The 27,477-nt window shown below is 51.5% G+C and overlaps 1 protein-coding gene and 1 long non-coding RNA gene across 9 annotated transcripts in view; one reads left to right on the top strand and one right to left on the bottom strand.

Moving 5' to 3' along the window:
- Positions 1 to 1,651: 1,651 nt before the first annotated feature.
- The window catches only part of XXYLT1 (xyloside xylosyltransferase 1), a 145,030-nt gene continuing 119,204 nt past the window's right edge, over positions 1,652 to 27,477 (bottom strand). Inside the window, exon 4 of the mRNA XM_084800916.1 lies at positions 1,652 to 3,060. Coding sequence (XP_084657042.1) covers positions 2,664 to 3,060 — 397 coding nt within the window. The 3' untranslated portion in view covers positions 1,652 to 2,663. The remainder of the gene's footprint in view (positions 3,061 to 27,477) is intronic.
- Positions 8,787 to 24,432, top strand: LOC311608430. 8 transcript variants are annotated; one of them, XR_014782960.1, is made up of 8 exons: positions 8,787 to 9,131; positions 9,311 to 9,400; positions 10,149 to 10,903; positions 11,194 to 11,906; positions 14,511 to 14,669; positions 15,777 to 15,871; positions 19,125 to 19,249; positions 21,283 to 24,432. It is a non-coding gene; the product is annotated as an uncharacterized lncRNA (long non-coding RNA). The 8 variants fall into 8 exon arrangements; XR_014782961.1 differs by lacking the exon at positions 8,787 to 9,131 and having other exon boundaries at positions 9,189 to 9,400; positions 11,194 to 11,461; positions 11,742 to 11,906; positions 21,283 to 23,066; XR_014782967.1 differs by lacking the exon at positions 8,787 to 9,131 and having other exon boundaries at positions 9,189 to 9,400; positions 21,283 to 21,565; positions 22,473 to 23,060.

Raw genomic sequence — 27,477 nt, 5'->3', positions numbered from 1 at the left:
GAAAATACGGAAATTAACATAAGTGAAGATAAAGTTTTTATATTCAGAAATGCTGTCTGGACTTCCATTCTAATCATATATATGGACCGTGAAGGCTCTATGAGGTAAGGGAAGCACAGCATTTTGTTATGTATGCATGACACAAGTAACAGCAGGCCCTCAAGCCTGCTCTCCAACAGCCATCAAGAGCCACTTGTCACAAGGAAGGAACCCACAGTGGCTTTTGCCAGTCTGGCTGCGTTTCCTATTGTCTCTGATTCTACCATTCACCAGAGGCATCAAGTCAAAGCCACTGGTGACAAGAGGAGGGGACTCCTGAGCGGTGATGGCAAAAGTAAACGGGGGAGGGGAGGGGAAGGAGGGGGCACTGGTGGGATGGTGCAATGGGTATGTAAAGGTGGAAGGAGGAAACCAACTACAAAGTTGTCCTGCGAGAGCACATGCACGCACGCACACACGCACGCACACACACTCACAATGAGTGGGGAGTCTCTTGTGCTCTGAGTACCTGGTTTACTGTTTTTCTTGCAACAAAAGAAGACACTTGTAGCTTTGGAAACACTTTAATTATTGAGGAAAAATTCCGCTGTTATTATGAGTTTAAAAAATTCCCTGGTCTTTAATCCATGTTTCCCCGCAAAGAGATAACTGTTTTGGTAATGTGTTTGAAGTATGGTCTTTGAGAAGTTGAGCTAATAAAATACATAATAGATTTGTTCTTGAATCTCCCTCTTTTTACACATATATATGCACTTCATGTATGTACCTACTTGTACACAAATACACATATATGTAATTTAAAAAGGACACACATATAATCTTATAGTTTGTATTCTTTTTATAAAGATTTATTTATGTATATAAGCACTCTATTACATGTATGCCTGCAAGACAGAAGAGAACATCAGAGAGAAAAGGGCATCAGATCTCATTATAGATGGTTGTGAGCCACCATGTGGTTCCTAGGAATTGAACTCAGGACCTTTGGATGAGCAGCCAGTGTTCTTAACCGCTGAGCCATCTCTCCAGGCCCATATTTTGTATTCTTTACTCACTAGTCTAAGTATTTTCTGGTATATTAAATATTCCTTAAAATGATTCTTAATATATTCCATTATATGGCTGCAGTATGCATTATTTATCTACTTCCATAGTCAACATTTTAAGCTGTTCCCAGCATTTTTGTACAAGGAAAAGCTGCAGTAGGCAGCACAGCAGAGGACTCTGCCCATACCTCTGTTTTCATACATCAGCTTTAGAACAGGAACAAACTTGCTGAGGTTTTCATGAATATTATCAAGAACACATATAACCCCTTAAGGCGACGCCTGGCACCCAGCAGGCATCTAATAACCAGAAGCTATAAATAGAAAATCAAGTAGCTAGGCAAACAAATGAATGGGGCCCCAGCAGAGGGCTAGGGAAGGGCTGGGTGCCACACGCCTGGGCACTGGAAGCTCTAGGCTAAGGGGCCAGCGACATCTGGGCTTGCTCCCAGCAGCAGGTGGACCTACCAATAGCTAGAATGAAGTGGTTCTGTACTTGGAGCCACACAGCACAGTACCGCCCCACTGCCACCCCCGGCAGGCCTTCCTGCTGGACCTTTGTGCCCATGAAAACTGTGACCAGAGAACAAACAACACAAAGCAAGTGTTCTCAAAGATTATTTATTAGCTAGTCTCACTCATGATGAAAAAAAAAAAAGGAAGTCAATGAAACTGAAAGAAAATAGAATGAGAATTCGCATTTCTTGCCCGAGACATGGGCTGGACTGTACCGGGGTAGCCTCTGGGGGCTTCAGTGGGCAGCTGACTTACAGAGCCCATCACAAGCACAGATATAGAAATGGCATTTGTTTCTGTGATGGTAGGGGCTGGCATGGTGCAATAGGAAATTATGGGTTTATTTTTTTTTCTTTTCCAGAGACTACAATGAGACCAGGAGGTCACCCCTTTCCAAGCCCAGCCAGTTGTATTTGTGAAACTCTTCGACCGCCCCCGAGCCCAGGCAATTGCAGTGTGTGCCTTGGCATGGCCACTCTCTGGTCTTTGGTGGTAGATTTCATGCCTTAGTAGTCAGGTCACCTGGGGCATGTGGACAGACAAGGAAAAATGGGGTTCTGAGATGTGATGGGGAGATAAGAGATGTGAACACTACAACAGGGGGATTATTATGTGCTCAGGCCTTCCCTAAAGAGGAGCTGCTTCTGAAGCCTGCACCGAGCAGGGTGCACATCGGGGGGAGGCGCAAGGCCTCCTGGGAAGGGATGTAGGACTGCGGACTCCTTTGGAGGAAACCCTAACTCACTCATTCAGTGCTCACTGGGAACTGCAGCAGCACTGCTTGCTCTTTCTCACAGGACAGAAGCCTGTCGTGCTAAACGCCTATTCGGTCCAGCAGAAGCCAGTTCTTTAAAAGGGTTTTGACTCCATGTGGCCAAGGGTGCAATTTTCCTTCCTTCCGTATCGTCAGCCGTCTACTGGAAGACATCTGTCTGTCCTTCATGACGCCCAGAAGGACAACAGCCTGAGCAGCACGGTGCCCAGCGAAGCTGCTTTGGATGAGGACTGGCCAGCTGGGAGGCCTGCAGCACCTGGATCCCTGCAGTCACTCTTTCCTCCCCAGGCCCAGCAGCCCCATGGGCACAGCGCGTAAGCCGGCGCCTAGTCCTCCGGGATAGGGGTATTGCAGTTTCCATGGTAGATCTTGACGTGGCCCTCGCAGTGGAAGTAAGCCTGGAACACATCGCTGTAGCCATGGTCCCTCCACCAGGTGCACAGCTGCCGGTTCCAGGTGCAGTCCAGCACGTGGAAGAGCTCGGGGTGCTCCATGCCAATCATGGTGAAGAAGTCCTGGTCCCCGAGGTGGCCCCGGAAGTGGTACTTGTCTGCAAGCTGCTGTACCCACGCAGGCTCCAGCAGATGGCCGTAGAGTGGAGACTGGCGCATGGCCTCCAGGTTCAGCAGCATTACTCCACTGTTGAAGCCGGGGAGCCCTTCAGGGGGAGGGTCCCCAACTCTGGTCTTGGGGTTCTCATGGCGAAACTGCCAGAATGTGTGCCTGTGAAGGAAAAGAAAACAGCATTATCCCGGTTTGGGGTGAAGGAGCTTGCCAGCCCTGTCCCCTGGGCCTTCACAATGACCACGCTTCCCTCTGGTCCACAGTGACAAAAGCAGAGGCATTCAGAGGCTCAGAATCTGCACTACATTGCCAGCAAGTGGCCCAGCAGGGACCTGAACCCAGGCCCCTGGCTCTCAGCCTCAGGGTCTTCTCAAATCCTCTGCCAGCGCAGGATGTCCATGTTGAAGAGATTACCACTGTCACAGCCATTGTGTTAGGGTCTGTAGACATGGCAGGTCCTGGGTGACATGCTGAATGGGGGAATACTCCTCCCCCAAGTCTTGCACTCTGTGAGATGACCCATCGCCACACAGCTAGGAAAACGCTGCCCAGGGAGATTGTGTAACTTACCCAATATCACACAGCAGAAATAGATGCTAACTCTAGGCCTTTGGCTCAAAAGCTCACATCCTTCAGATGGCAGCAATGTTGCAGAACCCTGTCCTTATGAGGAGGACATGACACAAGGCGGAAAGAGTCCAGGGATGGCTGGAGGAGTCACAGGCTGGCCAAACTCAGACTGAACCAAACACACTTTCCGCTTTAGAACAAGCTTCACTCATGACCCTAAGCCTAGCATTTCTGAGGGGCTGGGTAGAGGCGGGGGACCAGAGACAGCTCTGGACATATGCCCACAAATCAAGGTGAAAAGAAGCTGTAAGGAGCCATGTAGGGCTGTGGCATCTCAATTCTGTTTTTTCTCTAGCAGACTCAGAAAAATCAACCTAGGTTCGTGAGGCGTGACCCTTCTTGGCCTTTTATCCAAATACTTCCATTTGGAGGTGGGAAGAAACATCTGGAAACCTCCCTGTGCTTGATGCTTAGAGCACTGGCCACTCTGCTTTCTAGCCTTTGAGGCAGCAAGATCTTAGGTGCTACAGCAACTGGGGGCATGGGGTCCCCAAACCTGTACTCAAAGACAAGGCCTGGCAGCAGGACCCAGGACAGGCAGGGTGAGCCTGGGTCCTTGGGGTGGGGAATGCATCCCGACCACACCAGCCTGGAGATGCATCACACTGCTCAAGGATAGGACATGGTGAGGTGTAAGTTGTGGTCAAAAGCAAGCCAGAGCCGCAGCATGCAAGAGCAAGCAGGTCCATGCTCTGGCTCTAACACATGACCCCAGTAAGGGGCAGGCAAGGATTCCTTGTGCTCACCTTCAGAAAGCAAACCAGCAGAGCACACACGCTCATTGTTAGAGTCTGGTCAGGAATGGGCTGTGAGATGAGCAGGGCTCTGTCTCTGACCTGGCGCCTGCCTGCTGATAACACCCTTGGCAAAGCTAAGCTTCGAGAGCAAGCTGAGAGGCTGTGGTCCTCCTGGCCAGAGTCGGCCATGGTGGGTTCATTCTACCTCACTACCAAGAGGCTAACTCAGGGTCAGGTTGTAAGGAAGCTACAATTCTACCAGACAGTCCTGGGTCGGACAGTGTTCCCAGGTAGAGGCAGAACCCAGTGAGGATGGATACGGTGCCACCCAGGGGCTGGGCTCCTCTTCCAATGCTGGGTACAAGGGCATTTAGCAGGAAGGGAGAACCAGGAAGGAGGGAAGAGGCTGGGGGGCAGGAGGGCCAGGGTCCTCAGGCACATCTACTCCATGTAGGCTGCCCAGATGGCAGGGTCTTGGGAAGAATGGAGTGATCAAGAAAGGACTATGAAGCTGGGCATGGTGGCCTGTAATCCCAGCATTCAGGGTGCAGAGGCAGGTGGATCTCTGTGTGTTTGAGGCCAACCTGGCTGACAAAAGGAGTCCAGGACAGCCAAGGCTACACAGAGAAGCTCTGTCTTAAATACCCCCCCCCAGCCCTGCCTCCCCCCCCAAAAGAAAGGACTATGAAAAACACATGAGTGTGTCTGTGCAGCCTTTGGTGTTGGGTAGCAGCAGGAAGCAGGCCAAGGTAAGGATAACAAGTCACAACACTGAGCACTACATCCATCATGGAGAAGCCTCAGATGCGCTGAGAGAGCTTTACCCTTCAACGAGGAGGTCACGGCTGGGACTCGAAGGGACACCCTTGCTTGGAGGCTCCCAGACCTTCCCTCTCCAAATGGAAACTGCCCAAGGTGGCTCCCTGGGAACACAAGGGCCAGCCCTGCACCAGGCTAGCGGCAGAGGCATTCTGTAATGAAGAGCCAGGCTGGGAGAGCAGCACAATCTGATGCATCATGGGTAAAAAGCAGCAGGAAATTGGAAATACAAGTTTCCCAGTGTGTCTGCTGAAACAGAGACAGTCTGAAAAGGAACTAATGCCTCCCCGAGAATAAAACAACCTGTGTGCCCTTGTCAAAGTGCCTCCCTCTATCCTAAACGAACCCAGCACACAGAGGCACTTTGGATTAGCTGGTCTCTGGCCTCCTTGGCAGCTGCACAGGCATGAGAGAAAACCATACAGGATGTGACAAGGTGAGCGCTTGCACAGGAGCTGGCGGTGCTTACATGGGAGCGGGTGGCGCCAGCATTCCTCACGTGTCACAAAGGTAGGGTTGTGGGTAGACTGCACAGCCCTCTCACATTCTCCCAGGGGATCCGAGGTCTTGGTCAGCTAGGGAGAACTTCTGATCTTCGCAGTCCCTTTATCTCTGACCGCCTCAGGTTCCACAGGCTAATGTTCCAAGGAACAGCACCCGAATTCCAAACTCATTTCTGAACCTGGCTGACACACCCAAGGCCAAGTGCCTCAGGGACCAGGACACTGGGACATACAGCCACTGCCATCATGTCACTGGCTTATGGAGCAGACCTAAGAACCACTCTGAATCAGGTCAACATGACCTCCAAACCTGCCCTTCCCTCTCAGGGGCCTGGGCTGGCTATGTATGTCCCTGGGTCTCCTGCATGAATCCAGGTATGTGGCCCTGAGTCCTGATCTTCCAGAAGTTTCCTGGGTAGACTGCCCATGCTCACACCCACCCAATCTGCCCTCTGTGGCCTTGTCCCATCGCCCATGACCGCCTGGGTGCCATGCAGTGTGGATAAAGTTTCTCCTTCTCTTTGGAAATAGTTTTCAACTGGAAACAAGCCATGTGCAGATGGCCCGCTGTAAACAGTGAGCCCTTCCAGAAGTCGGTGAGGCTGTTGGAAAAATACAAATGATGCCCTTCAAGCCCTTTCTATTGGACGGCACATGCCATGGAAGGGGCTGGGTATCCAGAAGCCAAAACTCTGCATGGGGCATAGAGGCAAGGAAGCAGGTGGGAGGCATGCCTGCCCTTACTTGGAGGCCCTTGTAGGAAATCTGGGCTATAAACACCAGCTCTGTCTGCAGGCCAGCAACAGAGTTGGCAAACTCCATATTCCCAATATAGAAGGCAGCATGGGTGAGGCTGAGCCCTCAGCTTGCCAGGCTAAGGGCCCCTGGGTATAGGTGGGCCAGTGTTCAGCTGTGGAACCAGGCTGCCTGACAGGAGATGGGGAGGGGACTCCAGGGTGACAGAGACACAAACTGCAGAGATCTCCCTGAGGCCCTCCTTTTCTGGAGCTCTAAGTCCTGCCCCTCTTCCACCTCCCAAAGGAATAGCCTCCACCCAGCCTCTCTGGCCTGCATGCCCTATAGACTTATGGTGCCTCAGTGTCCCTGGCCCAGCCTAGGAAGGTAAGAAAAGTTCCCAGGGTTGCGGGATATTTGTAATAAGACCAAAGAGGGACGGGTATAGACACATAGAGACACACACACACACACACACACACACACACACACACACACACACACACACACACACACACCATGGAGGGAGATCTTGAGAGAAGGCAGGAGGAGGGAGGTGTTTGCTGAGGGAGCAGCTACTGCATACAGCAAGGGACAGAGCAGACCACTGCCAGACTAGGGGTTGGTGTGGTTTTGAACTCTGCCTTGCTGAGGTAGGTGTTCAGCTTGGGAGGGAGGGTCACGAAGGGCACTGGGGTGCTGTTGTTACAAGAGCCAAGCTTTTTAGAGACACACGCACATCTGCTGCTGCTGGCAAATCAAGCCATTTGCTTTCCCTGCAGACCCCTGAGCTCTGAAGTCGTCAGCTGACTAGGTCCTCATAGCAAAGCAGCAAAGCCAGGTAACGGAAACTTAGCCCATCGTGACTGCGGGGCTAAGTGTGCAGAGTGGTGGTGCGGAGCTGGCCCTCTCTGTAGGCTGTGAAGAAGAGCCCACTCCAAGCTGCCCTGGCTTTTGCTGGTGTCGTCAGCCTGACACTGACATCCACCTTCAAGGGGTGGCCGCTCTGTGTGCAGGTATCTCTGGTCCCCAGTCACCCTGGGTAAGGGCTCTCCTTTTCCACCACAACTCCGTCCTTACCACCTGTTACAGCTGCGATGTCTCCATTCCCAAGAAAGGCGGAATTCAGCAGTGCTGAGTTAGAACCTTAGCAGGGTGAGTTTGAGGGACACGACCCCACCCCCAATTCTGCAGAAATGAAGATGAGGAAACCCACCACGGCTCACTCTCTCATCTCACTCTTATTTTCACCAGGCACAGGCTCAAAATGTGGGGGGAGGAGTGGGGGGATCTAGGACTCCCGGTCATTGACTCTGCTGCTCCCAATGTGCTGAGAAAGTGTGCCAGGACAGGCTGGGGAGCCTTGAGCCGGAGAGTGACAAGGAGGCCACTGCCAGTAACTAGACAGTGAGAGATGGGATTCCAGGAACATGTGCCGAGAGCCTGTAGGGAGCGGACAAAGCCCTGAGTCAATGAAGTCCCGAGTGAAGGTGCATTGTTGGCATGGGCGCTGCCATGTTGAAGACGCCAGTGCTTCTTCACCCACAGTGGCAAAGCCTTACTGGACTGAGGCTCAAGAGGGATAACAAAACGCTCCTTGGGAGACAGGACGCAAATAAGTTACCAGTGTGGACAAAGACTAGCAACCAAAGCTGCTTCCTCCTGATGTTTACAGAGTCTGCCTCTAATACCAGCCACCCTCTGCCTGTGCCATACCTAATAAACACACTGAGGTCCAGGTAGCCGGTGGTGGTAGCTGTGGCTGCACCAGAGCGCATGTACCCCACCAGATCCCAGCTTCTCTGTATGTGTCTGTCCTTTCCTCATTCCCTGGTCAGGGTTTGGGGACCCAAGCCTCATAGGACATGATAAGCAGCACCATGTGTCAGCCAGAGGGGGTGGGGGTGGTCCAAGTCTCCATTCTCACTGAGACACACTGGGGTACCAGTGGACACCCAGAGGGGGTGGGGGGGTGGCCCAAGTCCCCATTCTCACTGAGACACACTGGGGTACCAGTGGACACCCAGAGGCAGCAGCTAGCCGTCACCTAAGAGCATCCAGTGAGCCCATGTGAGCCCATGAGAAGTGAACACAACACCCCACTCCAAGGTCGAAGGCAGCTGTGTGGGCCACTGAGCTTCTCAGGTCGTGACTTGTTGGGCAATGACCTGAGACTGGAGCCAGAGATAAGATAACACTCTCTCATGGGACTTCTGATAGGCTCTGGAGCAGAGGGGGTTAACAGATGGTACCCACCAGTGTGCCCAGGAGGAATGGCTCTGTCTGTCACTGTAGGTGCTCAGCCGCAGGAGCAGGAGGGCTGACTCTGCAAATGTCTGCCCCCCCTGCCTGTCCAGCCTGCTCAGGGTGTGGTACCTCAGCCCCTGTCCACCCAGCTAGCCATCTGGAGGTTTCTGTTTCGATATGGCTTCCTGTGCCTGACTCTGGCATACTGAAGGTCACCTACGTTGCTGTGGTGGACTATGACCAGTCAATCCCTGTGGGCTACTGAAACAGGTGCCGGAATCCTGGGGGATGGGCAGCCTTGACAGCAAGGCTTGCTATGCCATGAAGCAGCCCTCCAAATACCTACAGTCCCCTTCTCAGAGCCCTGAAGAATAGCAGCTTCACTGAGGCCTCCCCTCCCAGGCAGGCCCTGAAGCTCTGAGCACCCCTCAGGACGTGTGGTGCCCTCACCAAGCCGTAGGCATCACGTCATGCCACCTGGAAACAAGCAGCTTCAACCTGAGCTCACCTGCCTGGTTAGAATCTCAGGCAAGGCTGTTGTCCGCCACTGCCACACTGGGTTAGATTCTTGGCGAACTGCATGGGGAGGACCTGGGAAACGGTAGGGCAAGCGAGGGAGGTGGGGCCGACAGCAGCAGTGCGGGCTGGGAGGAGACACGGAGCAAAGATGTAGAGAAGCCCAGCAGATGGCATGTGGGTTACAGAACTGCTGAGCTCCCATGCTTCTCTCACCTAAAGTCCCAATAGGATGTCCTCCCCTCTGCCCCACTTTCCTGGTAAATGAAGACTTTCATGGGACATGCCTCTTGGGCTCGTGTGCAGATATAAGTGAGTATATACCATTTGACTCTGCTTCTGAGTTAAGTCACTCATTATGATCATTTCTAGTTCTATCTATTTGTCCACAAATTTCGGGAATTCCTTGTTTTTAATAGCTCAGTAGTATTTAATAGCTGAGTAGTATTCCATAGTGTAAATGTACCACAGTTTCTTTATCCATTCTTCTACTGAGGGACACTTAGGCTGTTTCCATGTTCTGGCTATTATGAATAAGGCCACTATGAACATAGTGAGCATATATCCGTGTTGTGTGCTGGAGCATCTTCTGGGTATATTCCAAGGAGTGGAATAGCTGGGTCTTGAGGAAGCCCTATTCTAATTTTTTTGAGAAAGCGCCAGATAGATTTCCAAAGTGGCTGTACTAGTTTGCATTCCCACCAGCAATGAAGGAGTGTTCCTCTTTCTCCACATCCTCGCCATCATGTGGTGTCACTTGAATTTTTGATCTTAGCCATTCTGATGGGTGTAAGATGGAATCTCAGAGTCATTTTGATTTGCATTTCCCTGATGACTAAGGAAGTTGAGCATTTCTTTAAGTGTTTCTCAGCCATTCGATATTCCTTTGTTGAGAATTCTCTGTTTTGTTCTGAGCCCCATTTCTTAATTGAGTTATTTGGCTTGGTGTTGTTTAATTTCTTGAGTTCTTTATATGTTTTGTATATTAGACCTTTGTCAGATGTAGGGTTGGTGAAGATTTTTTCCCAGTCTGTAGGCTGTCGCTTTGTTCTGTTGACAGTGTCTCCTGCCTTACAGAAGCTTCTCAGCCTCATGAGGATGGGAGAATGGGGAAATAGAAGGATCCAGAGGGTCCTAGAAACCTACAAGAAGAACATTATGATGGGCGGATCTGGGCCCAGGGGTCCTGCTCAAACTATGGCACCAGCCAAGGGCAATACGTGCAGTAACCTTCGAACCCCTACCCAGATCTAGCCAATGGACAAGACATTCTCCACAGTTGAGTGGAGAGTGGGGACTGACTTTCACACGAACTCTGGTGCCCCATATTTAACCATGTTTCCTGGATGGGGAGGCCTGGTAGCACTCAGAGGAAGGATAGCAGGTTACCAAGAAGAGACTTGATACCCTATGAGCATATACAGGGGGAGGAGGACCCCCTCAGTCACAGTCATAGGGGAGGGGAATAGGGGAAAAGCGGGAGGGAGGGAGGAATGGGACAACAATTTAGATGTAATATGAATAAATTAATAAAATATTAAAAAGCATGAAAAAAACCCTGCTGAGCTCAGACACTTAGTGGAGTCAGGAAGATGCCTAGCCTAGAAGAACCCTAGCCACTGTCCTGTACACTGAAACCTGAGCTGCTGATGCTAACTCTTTCTCTGTTGCGGGGATCTCAGAGGAGCCACTGGGCCATACAGACCTAGCTGGACCTGCAGCTGTGCCCTCTCCGACCATGCATCAGCTGACCCTGTGACCTAGGGATCCAGCCCAGGCGTCCCCAGCCTTCCTCCCATCTCCTCACGCAGCCAGGTATTCCTCTCGGTTTTATCTCCCTACGTGATGCCCTCCACACTCAAGCCATTAACATCGGCTCTCATCTTTTTAATTAAAAAGAGGTTTATTGTTGCTCACTACCATGGAGATACATGGTCTCATGTGTGTGAACGCTTGGTCCCCAGCTGCGGGTGCTGTTCTGGGCGGCTGTGGAACCTTTAAGACGTGAGGCCTGGTGAGAGGAAATGGGCCATGGTGCTGGAGCCTGACCAGTTTCTGGTCTGTCGAGATATGAGCACATCTTATGCTCTTGCTGTCGCTGACAGGAAATGATTCTACACGCCACATGTGCCGCCATGCTTTCCCTACCACGAAACTGGGATGCCAAATCAAGCCTACTCTGAGTTGCTTCTGTGGTATCTCCTGTCCCAGTGACGATAAAAGGCGCATATGCAATGGTGATAGCTTCCATCTGGCCGAGTCCTGAGGTGGCACGGACGGGACACTGTGTGGCAGAGATGAGGACGTATGCGTGTGCTAACTGCCCACTCTGCCTGTCATTCAAACATGCTGGTCAGAACAGAATCACACCAGGCACCTCAGTGCTCGCCCCAAGTGGACACCGATCTTGCTGCCATTCTCCCTGGTCCCTTCAGGGACACATCCGCTACCTCCCTCCCACAGTGGTGGCCTCTCCACCGTCCTTACCTCTCCCCTGCAGTCTGGCACCTCCTTGCTCATCACCACTACCTACCATTTTCCTGTCTGCTTTACCACTAGGGCACCCTCTGCCCCGTCCCTCACCTTGGCCACTGCGCTAGGCACGGGCACGTTACCCCATATGAACCTTGTCCCTAATGACACTCTGCTGCAGTGACTGAAACCAGTCCCTCTGCGGTGGCAACATCCTGGCCTAAGCTTCCTTCTGGGGCTCTCTGATGCTACCCGCACATTTCCCGGATCCGTGGTCTCTCCTGGCTCCCTTCCAGTTGACGCTAGCCCCTCGTACCTCTGCAGTGTTGGAAGCTACAGCAAGGCGGTAAGAACTTGACAGTGCACAGGAGGAGACACTTTTAGGGGGGAGTGAGTAGGGGAGACCAAGCAGCAGGGCATGCTGGGCTGGAGAGGATGTGAACAGAACGGAACAGACAGAGGGGAGGCAGATGGCATCTTGCCATAGAGGTTAGAGGGAGGACAGGAAGGCACATGCCAGAGCAAGTCAGACTGAGGAGAGAACACTGGGACAGGGCAGAGATGAGCAGGTGCTGACGGGTAATGTTTAGTGAGCACTTACTACAGACCAGACTCTGTGTAAGCTTTAATAATACTCACGCTAATATCTAGATGACCGAGGAGGGTGCTACTGTCTCCAGCTTCCAGTGAGGAAGTAGAGATGGAGGACCAGGCTGAGGAATTTGCCAGGAAGAAGGGAGCCCTGGGGCATATCTAAGATCAAGGATATGGGCAAAGTTCAGGAAGGTGGTGGGTGAAGTATCCTATGGAGGAAGAGGGGCTAGCGTGAGAACAGAGTTCCATGGCAGCACCAGTTTTCAAGGACCCTTGGACAATCCTCTTTGGGATAAATAACAGATGGCTTGCTGGAGCCCCGGGGATGGAAGCAAGCAACTGAGGTGGACACTGGGAGGTATCTTACTGGTGTCTGTCTGGAGTCACAGAGGCCCTTGCTAAGATGCTGGCTTCGAATGGGTGAACTAATGGGCGGGGGTGGGGGGTGGAGGGGGGATGGCAGGAGTGCAGGGAATGTGCGAAGATGCTGAAGGCACAGGTCAGGAAGGTTGCTGAAGAGAGATGTCCTGCCCAGTGAGCTGACATCTGTGTGGCCCCGCCCCAAGGTGAGGAGGAAGTATGTGAAGCAGAGGGGCTGCAACTGGGAGCCCAGGAGGCCACATCCATGGCGAGACGCCCAGGGAGGAAGGCTAGTCACGAAGGGACCCAGGGATGCTCTGGACCACGCCCTTCCTACCACTGGCCTGGCAGATGCTCACTGAGGGCTGGACATTACTTGTCAGGGGTAGTCCTGGGACTCCATCCAGTGATCACACGATACAGACTGGGTCTGTGAGTGCTCCCGCTCCCCCCCCAACACTTGTCCTGGCCTGGGTAGTAGCCTTAGATTAGAACCTCAATCTTGTCTTTTCCCTGAACTTAGGCCAAGAGGCAGGATGTTTATCAGGGGTGGGGACAGAGCCAGTGTCACCTTTGGAATTGGCTCACTGCTCCCGACAGCCCTGCAGCATTGGAGGTCGCAGGAGAAAGGGCCAGGCACACATGATGGGGTGCTTTCCAGGACAGTGAGCAGAATGCGGGTGTGTGTGGTAGGAATATGTAGGGCTATGTGTGGAATTTGACCTTGTGTCTACAGTTAAACCCCACCAGCCATACCAGCGCCCTTCACTGAAGGAATTCTGACCCAAAGCCAGACGGTGCAGGGACTTGCATTACTCAGATGCAAGGGCACAGGCAGCATGGCCCCAGCAAACGATGACTTCTTAAGACCAAGAGAAATGAAGGCCATTTCCACTTCCATCTAAGCAGACTTTCTGTCCCCACTCACTGCGCTGCACATCTGACAGTGGCAGGACAGTGACACAAAAACTGAGGACCTCTCAGGTCAAGCACAGAGCAAGTTCACCATTGAACAAAGAACTAGACCCAGGCCCTGCTTTCAGGAGCCTGTCAGAGTGGTCCTTCCCAGACACCCTGTGTGGAAGTGGGCTCATGTGGGACCCCCTTAAAATGCAGGTTTCTGCTCAGAAACTGCATTCTAACACACTCCCAGCATTCCCAGTATATGACTGCTGCTTGCCTAGGTCTACTCAAAAGAAAAGGGCGTTGGTTTGGGTTTGTTATTATTTTAAGATTCATTTATTTTTATGTGTATGGATGTTTTACCTGCATATATGTCTGTGTGCCATGTGTGCAGTGGCCATGGAAGCCAGGATAGGAATTGAACCCAGGTCCTGTAGAAGAGCAGCCAGTGTTCTTGACCACTGAACCATCTCTCTAGCCATCTTGATCCTTTCTGAATTAAAACATTATTGTGTGTGTGTGTGTGTGTGTGCATGCACATGTGTGCACACACCATGTGTCTATGTGTGCGTGTGTATGTGTGCGTGTGTGTGTGTGCGTGTGTGTACAGAGATAAGAGGACAGCTCTGTGGAGTTTTCTCCTTCCATCTTCATGTGGTTCCAGCATGGAAGTCAGGTGGTCAAGTTTGTATGGTATACATATCATCAGTTGTGGCATCTTACTTGCTCTTTTAAATTTGTTTTTCTAGAGATGGAGACCATAAGACTAGTATCAACATCGCTATTTAAGGACATAAAATAGGCACTATGACAACTTGAAATGTTAGAAATTCTACTATTAACACTCACTGCACTCTCGCATTCTGCTACAGGCCTGGGTGGGAGCTCCTAGGAAGATGATTCCTGGAAGCAGCATGCTCATGGATACTGAGTGGAGGGGAAGGGGGGGGGAAGGGGGGGAGGGAAAGAAGGGATCACTTCTTTCTAGCACCAGTGGGGTGATGAAGGAGTCAAGAATGCGAGGTTGTAGGGGCAGCTGGTCTCAGCTCGGGCTTCATTCAAATCCTGGTCCTCTGCACTCTACTCTCCACAGCCCTAGCTTCCTGACTATACAAGGTTAAGAGGACGTCATGAGGTAATGCAGGTACACTGCTCAACACGTCTGATGAGATCACAGACGCACAGGCACAAGTCAAGTTCACTGAGCAGCGTGGCTGCCAAGCCCACATCATTTCCGCTGCTGTCTGAGCAGGTAGGGGCTCTGTACTCATCAGCAGGTGACCTTGGCCAAATCACTGCCTGTCCTGGGATTTCAGTTCCCAAAACTGTTCAATGGACACATCAGCCAGAGCAGCCATCCATGTTCTGAAAGCCTTGGTGCCATGCCAAGCCTGGGATTTATAAGCCACCCGGCCAGCGACAATCCTCTCTCCTTGAGTGTGCCACCAGCACGCTGAGTGTGCTGTGGGTTTGGTTACTTGCTTTGTTTCAGTCCTCATTACCACTGGTGGCAAAGCCTCTGATGTGGTCTCCAGTGAGGAGCACCCCACCACGTACTGCTGTCCAGGGTAGCAGGCGAGGCGGGTGCTGAGCTGGTATACTTTTGCCTAGCTCTTAGTTTTCTTTCTTAGTATCTGTAGGAAGTTGGGGGGCTATCTTCCATCCCTTTTGGGTGGTCTTGTGAGATGGTGGTCGACCTACCTTACCTCCCGCAGTGCCACTGTCTGAGGAGAAGTGCTGAGGCAAGAGGCGCCACCAGGGAAGGAGCACTCTCTGCCCCCTGGAACTTTCTTCCTCGTTCATTGTGGCAAAAAATAGGGAAACCAGTGGCAGTGGGAATCTTCTCTGAAGGCACTCATTCCCACTATCATGGCCTAGTCACACCCGAGGCTGGGTCCCCTGTGTCCTACAATGATCTAAGGCCTCTACCTGTGCCCCTTTCCTGTCCAGCTCCTCATCCAGATACCCAAGTCTGCATTAAAAAGTCTCTTTGGCTTTCCTAGCTCACCTGGATAGTCTTAAGGATGTGACACCCATTATTGGGGTCCATCTCAGTGGCAGCCCCCTGTGCCCACCTGCCACTGCCTGTCTTCCCAATATCAGGACCGGGCTTGGGAGATGAAGGCAGCTGGCACTGCTGGCCTGCACGGTTCTTCTTCCCAGATGGCCAAGGCAAACATGCATTCTTTTTCCTGCCCACGGCCACCCTCATCTTCCCCATGCCCACAGGTTTAGAGATTCACTTTGCCTGCTTCCCTATTGCCAGCGTTCTAGGGAGACGTTTCTCCTTTAAACTGAGCATGCTCTGTGGCTCCTCATGAGCCATGCTTTGCCTGATTGTGTTCTTTGGGTTTTCTAGATGATTCTCCCGAGTCTCTGGTGTGTCTGCTCCTCATGATGCTGGAAAAGATGCTGATGACTCTCCCAGCCTCCTCCCACATGTGCTGTGGCCAGGTGTGTCCACAGGTGTCTCCACAGGTGTGCCGGTGACAGCCTGGGCTCCCCCAGGACAATGGGGACGTGAGTGACTGTGAAGTGTGGGATGTTAAGACCCAGATCAAAGCTGGCATTAAAATTAGATGCCAGCTCACGCCACTGTCCAAGGAAGACAATTCTTCAAAACACCATCAGTCTCCTGGACATGACCCTCCCAACTTTCCTTTTGGAACCTCCTGCCTGGTCAGGGAAGGCCTTTCCTCCTGCGGCCCAGCTGTTGCTTGCTTTCCTCCCTATGGTAGTTCAGGCTGCAGAACTGCTGACCAAGGAGGAAGCCCTTTAATTTGGCTGCTTCCATGTCAGCTGGGAGTGTACCTGCATCTAGCCCGTACTGTGGAGATGCCTATGATCACAACGATCCTGGGACCAGAGGACGGTCTAAGCTGCTCCCCTCGGGAAGCACAGCTCCTCACCCACCCTACAGAGTTTACAGAGCTGTCTTGCAGGGGAGGCTGTGCACCAGAAGGTCAGAGTCCTCAACACTGGCTTCTTTCCTGAGGTCTCCACCAGAGAGGAAGTAGGAAGAAATCGGGCTGTGGATACCCCTTGGGAAAGAAGCAGAGAAGAGCCAAGATGCTCAGCACGGCCAGGACAGGCCTCACAGAGGCCCCTTGCCGCCAGCGCCCATCTGCACAGCTCTAACTCATAGCCATGTCCTCTATGGGCTCGTCCCCGCTCTCTCACTAACCTCCCAGTAATCTCTGGCCTTTGCCCAAGGCTGACAGATGCCTGCCTCGTGCGCAGGACTTAGTACTGCTGTGCCAGGCCTCCCTGCCGCTCCTGCTCAGATCAGGGACTGACAGGAAGAAGGCAGACTCAGCCCCATCTTATACACAGGTGGGCGCCTATGGGATCTAGGAAGATCTCTCCTGAACCAAGCCCTCAGTTCCTCGTCTACAATCCTCTACAGAAGGACAAAGGTTTCACTGAGAGAGCTTCCTGCTGGCCACAAGTCCCACTGTCCTGGGATCCTGGTGTCTGGAACTGGGGGGTCCCTTCAAAGGCCAATCCTTCCTTAGCCTGCCATCTGTTCTACCCAGGAAGGTGGGGGCCCTTTAGTAACTTGGGAGGCCATTCAGACTGTAAAGTGTTTCTTCTTTCCCAACACCCCCCAGGGCCTCGCTCAAGTCTTCTGTCATAGCAGTGTGTGCTCTTGAACCTCCGTGGCCCCTGCCCCCCCAGCCCCCACCCCCAGGTCCTCTTACATAAGAGCTACTCTGATTTCACTGCGCCTATGAACTGTGTGTCTGGGGAATAGGCTAAAATGCAGATGAGATCAGCAGTGTTGACAAAGTGTGTCATGTGACCACGCTTTTGCATAGTGAAGGGAGCAGAGAGCGAGGACTCTGGGAGTCTCAAGAGAACCAGGGAAAGTGTGTCCTGCTGCAGCTCCGTGAGAAGTAAACATTCTATCCCTGAGGGTCTGTGAGGGCTGTGTGTGTGTGTGTGTGTGGGGGGGGATACAGTGCCTGATACCCAGGGGCACCTACACGTGCAAACATTCTTCTTTAGCTTTGCTTTGCTCCTCCTTAGAGGAAGTGTAAGGTATTAGAAGACGGGAGGAGTGGACGAAATATCATACAGACACAGCTAGTGATGAACGAGGGCTTCCTTCCTTTACTGGGTCAAACAAGAGCCAATCAGTGGTCAGGGGCGTGGTCAGAGTGGGAAAGAAAGGCTTGAGGCTTGGCCCTTGGATGAGCATCCAGCGTGCTGTGGGGACAGATCACTCTGATGTGTAAACCCTCCTTGTCACCAATGCGCTGGGGCGTGTACTGACACCACTGCCAACTCCCGGGAAAAAGCAGAGAAAAGGCCTGCAGTAGGCCAGGGCACCCAGCTATGGCAGCCTTCACTGAGGGGACACTGGGTGTCCACGAGTCAGGTTCTCAGGGCAGGTCGGCAGTCCATCAGAAACGAGCCAGGTGCTTTTAGAAGCCATTCACTCAGCCTTGTAGGAAAAGAACACTTAGACGAACTCTCCTGGCCTGCACCTTTTCTGGAACACAGGAACTCAGGAGCCTTGAGAGAAGGCCTTGCTTGTGGCAGGGGTGGCCAGGGCCAGAGTCCAGCTCAATGGACAACAGAGCAGTGTTCTTTGTAGGAGCTAAAGCACAGGCGAGAGGGGGATTAGCATGGCCTCAGCAAACACTCACCTGAGCCTCCTACACAAGTGGAGACGCAAGCAACCGCTATTCTAACACACACTCAGAAAGTACCTGCAAGTCCAGAACCACTGAGAGGAGGCTGGGTCATGCAGACTACTGTGAGCAGGGCCTAACCACGGGGGGAGGGCCTAACCACGGTGGGCAGGGCCTAACTAAGGTGGGCAGGGCCTAACCACGGCAGGCGGGGCCTAACCACAGCAGGCGGGGGCCTAACCACTGTGAGCAGGGCCTAACCAAGGTGGGCAAGGCCTAACCACTGTGAGCAGGGCCTAACCAAGGTGGGCAAGGCCTAACCACTGTGAGCAGGGCCTAACCAAGGTGGGCAAGGCCTAACCATGGTGAACATGGCTTAACCACGGTGAGCAGAGCCTAACCACAGTGAACATGGCATAACCACAGTGAGCAGGGCCTAACCATGGTGAGCATGGCTTAACCACAGTGAACATGGCTTAACCACAGTGAGCAGGGCCTAACACGGTGAACATGGCCTAGCCACGGTGAGAGGGGCCTAACCACAGTGAGTGGGGACTAACCACAGCGAACACAGGCCTAACCATGGTGAACATGACTTAACCACAGTGAGCAGGGTATCACAGGACAAGAGGAAACATTGTGCTTATCTCTAAGTGGAGAGAAATGACATGTTCCCCCCAAACCGCACTCTGTTCCAGTGCATCCCAACACACACATATGCACACCTGCCTGCAATACATAAGTGTACACATGAGTATATATGCACACTCACAGGTCTCTCTCTCTCTCTCTCTTTTACACACATACACACATACACACACACACACACACACACACACACACACACACACACACACACTTCCTCTGGAGTCCAGCTTCCCCTGCAGTCTGAGTCAGCACTTCCTTTCACAGAGGAAGCCATCCCTCCAGCTCCTACTTGGTGAAGTCTCTCACAGCTACCTACCATCTGTGCTGTTTCTTTTAGCTGGCAACTGAAAGCAGGGCAAGGGGACAAGTTTGGTAAGGCTCGGTTTCCATATAGGATCGTTTTCTTCTGATTGAAACTGTAGGGGCGCACACAACAGGAAAGGCCACTCACTCATCTGAACTCAGATGGAACGGGATGATATTTTGCTGGAGGTTAGAAAGACTCCAACCACAGAAGGATTTCTCTCCAAACCTCAAAAGAAGACAGGTGAGAACGCTAAGGCTGCATCGTCAACCCTGACACTTTTCTCGCACTCAGCACCTCTGGTTTTTACTTTGCCAAGGCCCTAAAAGGAGCTTCTGTCATCAGCCACCACCTGGGGCTCCTCATCTGTTGCTCTGAAAGAAAACAGGAAATGACGATGGGCCCTGCGTGGGGTGGGGGCAGTCTGCTATCCGACCAGCGTAGACTCTGAGTTGGGGACAGCCGCTGAATCCAGTCTATGTGCCTTGCTCGTTGGTATGGAGTGGCTTTTATTAATGTGTATGGGGGCTTTGCCTGCCTGCATGCCATGCCTCTGTGCTTGGTGCCTGTGCAAGTCAGAAGAGGGCACTGGGTCCCTTGGGACTGCAGCTAGAGACAGCTGCAAGCCGCCATGTGGCCGCTGGGAATTAAAAGCAAGTTCTCTAGAAGAGCAGCCACTGCTCTTGACCACTGAGCCACCTCTCCATCCTCTTGTGTTGGTTTTTATGTAGCACACATGCATGCAGGTGACCGTCACTCACTTAAACAATTATTACCTGCCAGCCTCTTCATGAACAATTTATATATTACTTCCTTCAATCCTTAGGACATTTGGTGACACAGATTACAAATACGGCATTAATTACAACAAACCCTGTTCTGCACACTTTCATACTTGTGCTCAGTCTGTGCAAGCCTGGGAGGTGCATATTGTTAAGCCCATTTCTAGATGAGGGAACTAAGGCTCAGGGGATCTAAGGATGCCAGTCACAAGCATCCAGCTAGTGACGGGGAGATCTCCCCTCGAAGCCCCACTGCCTCTCACGGCATGGACAGGGCCTGGCAAACACAAGCCACAACAATTACTCTGAGGCAGCATTGGCCACCTCTGACTGGCCAGGGGGTTGTGTGTACGTGTGTGTGTGTGGGGGGGGGGCGGATAGGTGGTGGGAGAAGGTCTCACACACATCAACCACACAGGGAAATCAGAAACAGAAGGAAAGCCCTAAACCAGGAATTCCAGACAGAAAAGGCCTCTCTCAGGGGAACAGCAAAGGGCCCCTGGATGGCACATTAGTGATGGGCTGGAGGTGGGAACACTGTGTCAGGGGCTTCGAATGACAACAGAGTGACAGAAGAGACAAATAACTGTTTCCATGTATATGGTACATCTAAACAAGGCAGATTTATAAGACAGGGGTCGATGAGAGCTTGCCAGGGGCTGAGGACGGAGAATGGAGGCAGTTAATACAGAGGATGAAGTTTCTGTTTGAGTGCTACAGCTGTTTTAGAAATAGGCGATGGTGGTACGTTTGAGCAGAATTAATGCCATGTACTTAAAGATGCTCCAAACAGCAAATCTTATGTTACACCGAGTTAAGTAATTTAAAAATGTGACAAGGGAAGGCAGGCAGTGGTGCCGCACGCCTCTAATCCCAGCACTTGGGAGGCAGAGGCAGCCGGATCTCTGTGAGTTGAGGCCAGCCTGGTTTACAGAGAGAGTTTCAGGATAGCCTGGGCTACATTGAGAGACTCTGCCCTCCTCCACCCCCAACACCTCCAGAAAAAAGCTGGCAGAAGAAAACAAGTCATTGGATCCAGATGCAGGACCCATCTCCAGAGACCCTCCTGTCACTTAGTATCCTGGGGCCGAGTTCCTCCCCCTCAGGGTCTGGACTAACTTTCAGCACAGAATCATGTGGATGGAGAGCCTTTCTCTCAGTCTGTGTCCTAGAACCACAGGGGTTCCTCACACGTCCTGTCCTTGTGTTCCTGCAGCATGCATGACTCTGGTGTGTAGGGGCTGGTGTGCGCGTGCGTGTGCGTGTGTGTCAGCCACACTGCCCTCACTCACTACAAGCACAGGATGGCCATCAGTTTCCATGGGCCTGTTTTCCAGAGCCTTGGACACCAACAGGAAACCGTGGCAGCAGCTGCTTGTGTAATCAGCATGGAATGTTCTGAGAAAGGCAGGAACACGTGGGGGAGAGACAAGTTCTCAAACACGCTTTCTGTGGAAGCAGTTCTGTTTTTTTCCTCTTTTTCACCCTCTTCAGGAGACTGAAATAACAAACTCAGAGAAAACCAGTCTTTTGGCACTGCTTCGCGGGCACACAGCGGGCTGGAGGCAGGTGCGGGGACTCATCTGGGCAACAGCTGGCATGCTCCCATGTCCATCATCACCAAGACACCAAGTGCCACATCACAGAGACTGGCACAGTGCCATCTGACTTGGGTCTGCACTGTCAGCCCAGGTGCAGGCATTCTGCTGAGGTGAAATATACCGTTGGCATCAAATACAAACCCCATACCCCAGGCCACCAAGCAAGCCACAGCCAGGTAATGCTGAACCCACTCTGTAACTGCATCTGAAATCTTTCTCAGTCTAAACAACCTTTAGAAAAACCTGCTTTTAAGTGTGCCTTTGGTAAATATGTGAATTTTATTTCTTGCTGGGCATAAAAAGGAAAGAGAAAAACTCTTCTAGTCTCACATTAAGCAAAGGAAAGCACTGTAACATACAGGTACGGAAATTTGGGGAGGATTTCAGATGGTTGGTGCTTACAAAAGAGAATTCCCCCATCGCTGCTCCCATCAGGTCATACTGTAGGCCATTGCTCCTGGCAATGAGTGGCCACACTGTCCCCACCCTCACCCGTAGACTTCTGATGGCCACATGGCCAGGACCTCCCAGGACCTCCAGTCCACACATGTAGCATGGCATCGTCTCCAACAGTGTGAGCACTGGGAATGGAAGCAGTACAGCACGGTGTTTTGACTGCCAAGGAGATCAGACAGTGTGCGCTAGCGTCTGTCCTGACATCATAGTGACATCACGCTCCTTACTCTGCACACCCAATCCCAACTTCCTAGCCCAGGGCATAAGAAGCCATCTGGTCATGCCCTGCCCACCTTAGGCTCCTCTGCTGCCAGGCACTCTCCTCCGTGCTCCGTTCACACTGAAGTTCCTGACGACTCACAGGGTCTTGGCTTGCTGTGCCCTCCTCCCTCCTGATCCACACAACTACTTTTAACTAAGCCACAGCCCAGAGGCCAACTCCTTTGTGTTGTCTGCAAGGGTCCCTATGCCACTTTGTCCCATTAAGTTGTCAGACCTTTGAGGACAGAGATGTGTCTTTTCTACACCTGAATGCTGGCTGCCTATCCCAGCGCAGGGGCCCAGTCCACACTCACTGAAGGGGCAAACATGGCTTTCCCAAGAAAGGCCTATATTGTGACCCCACAGCCAGGATGTGGCCAGTGTCTGTCAACAGTTGGAAGGACCCCAGGAACACCCACAGCACAGCGCATGGCAGTGAGGCCATGACTAGGAAGCAGCATGCTGTCGTCAAGCTCTGTTGGTCCACTGCCAGAGCTGCACAGGCCTGGCCACCACACTGTACATCCTCTGCCCAGTTAAGTCACGGTGCAGAAATAACTACGGGCCCCACGGCTGCCTTCATTAACCTCCCAGGTCACATGGGAAAACACAGGCTGATGAGTGCCCCAGGGTACTGCCACAGGAAACCAGCAAAACATCCCCCACTGCAAAACCTGCCTGTCCCACGGGTTGTTTTTTCTAGAAATGTATACAATTTCTATGTGCTTTAAGTAAATATTTAAAAACATTAATTAGTCCCAGAGACACTCTTTGTATACTGTACCCTTCAGTGCGGTCTAAGTATGGTGGTTAGAAACCTATCTCTGATTAGCATGTTTCCTGAATAGAAATGAGAGCACCTGGCCCTTTACTAAGATAAATATGTGAGATTGGGATCCATCAGCAAGTATGTCCGGCATGTCAGATTTCCCCCCCCCAAAGCCTAGCAAAAACTTGATTTTTAAAAACTGTATGTGTTTATTGTCTACAATGTGATGTTTTGTATACATGTAAATGGTTACCACAGACAAACAAATTAATGTTACTTGCTCATTTTTATTGTGTGTGTGTGTGTGTGTGTGTGTGTGTGTGTGTGTGTGTGTGTGTAGAATACTCAAGCTACATTCTTTTAGCAAACCCCTTAACACACCCTAGCACTATTAGCCTCAGTCCTCAGGGCACACATTAGACCCGCAGACTTCGCTTTCCTGTATTTCTCCCACCTTCTGCCTGACCTTCACAGCCGCGTCTGTCACCTACCTCCACCATTCGACACCTCTGTGTACTGAACTTTCAGTTTTTGCTTTTAAGACTCCACATATAGTGAGATCAAGCTGTTTTTCTGTGCCTGGCTTATATGACTTAACATAAAGAACTTGAGTTCACCCACGGTAAGAGGCAGGCAGTCCTCTGTTTACCGGGCAGAAGGATATTCTGCACCCACACCCCCGTCCACGGACACGCCATCTCTCCCCTATGTGGCTACAGTGGGCAGTGCCGCAGGGGATGCCGGCTGCAGGGTTCTTTCTTTACAACACAGATTTCCTTTCCTTTGAGCGTTTCTGGGTCACACGGTAGTTCTAGTTTTGAATTCTTTGGAGACTCTGCTCTGCCTTCCATACTGACTGTGCCAGTCTACATCTCCACAGCAGTGGATGAGGCGTTCCCTTTCTCCGCAGCCTTACCCATGGCTCTCTCTTCTTCCTGATGACAGTGACCCTAGTGTGACTGAGAAGGAATCCTTTCTGACTTGTCTGATTTGTAAGCATCTGCAGAATTGAAATGGTTCCACTGTAATCCCAGGTCACCTGATAGGAGGCTGGCACATGGCAGTGCTGTGGGAGGCAGGCAGAAGAGGCGGGGGCGGGGGAACGGCACACTCTATGTGGGAAGGATGTCAGACTGGGATTTGGAGACGCCAGGCTGGGCCAGGTTCCCACATAAAGTGGTTTTATTTGAGAGTAAAAAAGAAATACAGAAACATAACTATACCCCATTGGCCAGTATTTATCATTTCTGGATCCTTCCAAGGCTGCACAGGCTTAGGTCCTATATGCTCAGAGCCCAGAAGAAACTAAGGAAAACAACAACAACAAAAATGCTTTTTGCCTTTTAAGAATTATTGATTATGCTGTTGCTTCCACCTTGACTCAAGAGAAAGAAGAAGAGGCCACATTCTGTGTGACCTTTAAAATCCACCAGGACAGGCAGCCAGAAGGAACTGTGGCTCAGGACTTGGCAACTAGGAAAAAAAAAAAGTGGAAGAAACAGTAACATCCCGTCGAACAACCAACACAAATGGCGTCCTTGGACAGCACAGAATAAAACTGGCCGAGGCTACTGAAAAGGAAGCCAGAGCCGCCCCTGGACCCCTGGTCCTGACGAGTGGACAGACCTAGCACACGCTGTAGTAAGGGGCTTAACTCAGCCATGTGATCATATGTTCTCATCGCTCACTGATCAAGCCTCTTATTTGAACAAAGACTAATTTTTCTTGTAAAATGTATCTCCTGCTGGTATTTACTTTTTACACATTAATACAATATTATACTGATTAGTCACTTTCCCCAATGCTGTGACCAAATAACTGACGAGAAACTACTTAAGGAAGGGCGGGCTTATTCTGGCTCCTGGTCTGAAGGGGAAGCAGGGACAGAGGGGAAGGAATGACGGTGCAGTGGCCTTCAGCTGCAGCGGCAGGAGCACGCGGCTTCCTCACATCCCAGCAGACCAGAGGGCAGCGAGAGACAAATACTGACCGTTGGCTCGCTGCTTTTTCCCTCTATCTCTTCAGTCAGACCCATGAAGTGGCACTGTCCACATTCAGGGAAGGTCATCCTCCCTCCACCCTCCCTGGAAAATGCCATACAGGATGGGCTTTCCTAATCTAAGGGGAAAATGGCATCCGAGTCTCACAGACACCTGGAGTCAGATTTAGGGTGGGGGGCGGGGCTCATGGTGGGTAAAGGCAGGGGACTTCCTGGGTCCTCTATGCCACTGTGACAACCAGGAGGGTCCTGCCTGGTGTTTCGTGGTGTGTGGGTCTGGTGGAGGTGTGCTGAGAGGGCAGGGTCATACGAGAGACATGACACTTTAGAAACAGAGAGAGGCAGAAGTGCAAGATAGGACATGCCCACTCAAGAGTTAAAGTGCCATACGGAGTCCACAGTGGACAGGTTCGGTGACACACGGGTGAATGTCTGTGCACATTAGACCTGGGTGAGACCGGGACTGGTGGATGACATAATAACAAGACATTATTATTTGACCACAGCTTTAAAATGGTCATGACTAAGAGTGGCTCAGTACATGCTTTACGTAATAAGAAGCGGTGAACAGAAAACGAGCTCGCACATTATGCTGGGCCTGCTCTGGGCAGCAAGAGCTACTGCTGCAGGGCCTGTCTGCACTGTGGAGAAGCAGTTGGGATTTTTCCAGAAACCAGTCTCTACACAGCAATGAACTGGAGACCTACTTCAGTTGGGGTCAGCAGGAGGAGTGAACACTGTCTAGACGGAGCACCCCTAGGGTCATCCTGCCAGGACTTACTGTACCCCCAGTTTCTCAGGGCCTACCTTTCCTGTCTTCCTGACACTTGTCGCCAGCATTTAAGGACTTGTTGCTTCCCGTTACCCTGCCTTCCTTTATGGCAGCAGCTTCCCTTTTAGAGGCTGTGTTTACAAATTACTGGAAGGCTTCTGACTGCTGCCAGGCAGCACTTCCCTGCTATATGTGCAGCACTTAGCTGTTGGCTGGAACCACACAGTCGCTGAGTCTTGTGGGGAAGGAATGTGTTAAGCTAAATATGAGTTCTTTACACCCAGTATCCAACTTGTCATTATTAATGAAGTGACAGAAAATAACCAACAGTTACTTTAATCACTGATAACTCCAGAAAGTAATAAGGCTTTTGTGGAGACCAAAAGCACCTTCATTTGTTATCCACTAATGTTCTGTATGGAGGGAGAACTCTGATTTGCTGTGCCCTCCTTCCCCTCCACCTCTCCCGTGGGATTAACCATCTACAGTTTGCAGTGCCTCATAGTAGGGCTCAGCCAATCACTCTGTGGTGGGGGAGGAGCCCATAGAAGGCTACCGGTTCTGCATAACAACCCAGAGCAACTCAGGTGAGACCCCTGCTGGTGATGAGTGGTACTGCAGTCCTGCTGTGCAGAGCAGAGTGCTCAACACAGGAAGGTTAGGGAGGGTCAGGAAGGTTGTCCAGGAAGCTGCTGCAAGGTAGTTGAGGGCAGCAAGCCAGTGCTAACAGAGGTCTCATTTGTTTTCACAATGTTCAGCTACCTCCAAACCAGGACCCAAGTGTATGGTTCCCATCCGGAGCCTCTAAGACAGAGGAATCCTCTCTGCACTCACTCTCCTGGGTCAGGTTAGAAGCTCCAGGCTCTCCCCTGGAAGGACAGAGGGACTGGCAAGGAGATGCTCAGAGCCCAAGCACCCCACAGACAACAGTTAAACTGCTCCTGGATGGTAATAAAATTAGAGACCCCTTAGGGTCTCTTTCTGTTGGTAACAGGATTAGGAAATAAAATAAATTCCAAACACACGGAGGCACCTGCCCTGTGCCTGTGGGACAGAGCGCTCTGGTTTTGTTTGCCTAGCACAGCCTTCTGTTTGCAGCTTCATTCTGGAAGGAAGGGCGGGTTATGGGCTCCAGGCCGCACTCAGCAAGGGCAGTCGGGGCTCACCGGTAGCCAGTCCTGCACCTCCCAGTTCAAGCTGACCACCAAGGCTGTCACCTTCATAGTCTCATTCTGCATGACACAGGCATGGCAGGAACACCACCTCATTCCTTAAAGAGGGAAATCTAAACTGTGACATGGAAAATTCACCTTCTCCAGTTTCCACAGCGGGGTCCCCTTCTCCAGTGGGTGCCAGGGGTGGGGGGGCAGGGGGAAGCCCTGCGTGCAGCAAATAAAAGGAATGCCGTTTACCTTTGTACAGTTGGATAGTTCTAAGGGCCCTCTGCACACCACTCCCCAGGTGGAGTCTCAGTCCTCACTCCACAGATCAGACACCATGGTCAGGGGATCTTGGTGGCCCACAGAGGCAGCCCTGGGTGGCCACAGATCCAAGTGCCCTGCCACAGGCCTCTTCAACCAGTTCATTTTTCCTCACTACTATAACCATACATTAAAACGGCTCTATGGATACTCCTAGAAATGAAAAAAAAACTTATAGAAATATACAACCAGATATACCCAAGTGTTCGGAACCAGGTACAACTGGCGCCTTTCTCAAGAACATCCGATTAACGGCTAAATCTCTCTTTTCCCCTCATTTGCAATTTAGTAAAATATTTCTTTGTTTAAAAAATGAAATATCTCCTATTTATAAAACTCATTCAAAGTGA

The sequence above is a fragment of the Acomys minous genome (genome assembly GCF_964271855.1).
Source record: "Acomys minous genome assembly, chromosome: 11".
In the NCBI taxonomy this organism is placed as follows: Eukaryota; Metazoa; Chordata; class Mammalia; order Rodentia; family Muridae; genus Acomys; species Acomys minous.
Note: the sequence above shows the minus strand (reverse complement) of the source record. Positions and strands in the feature narration are given on the sequence as shown.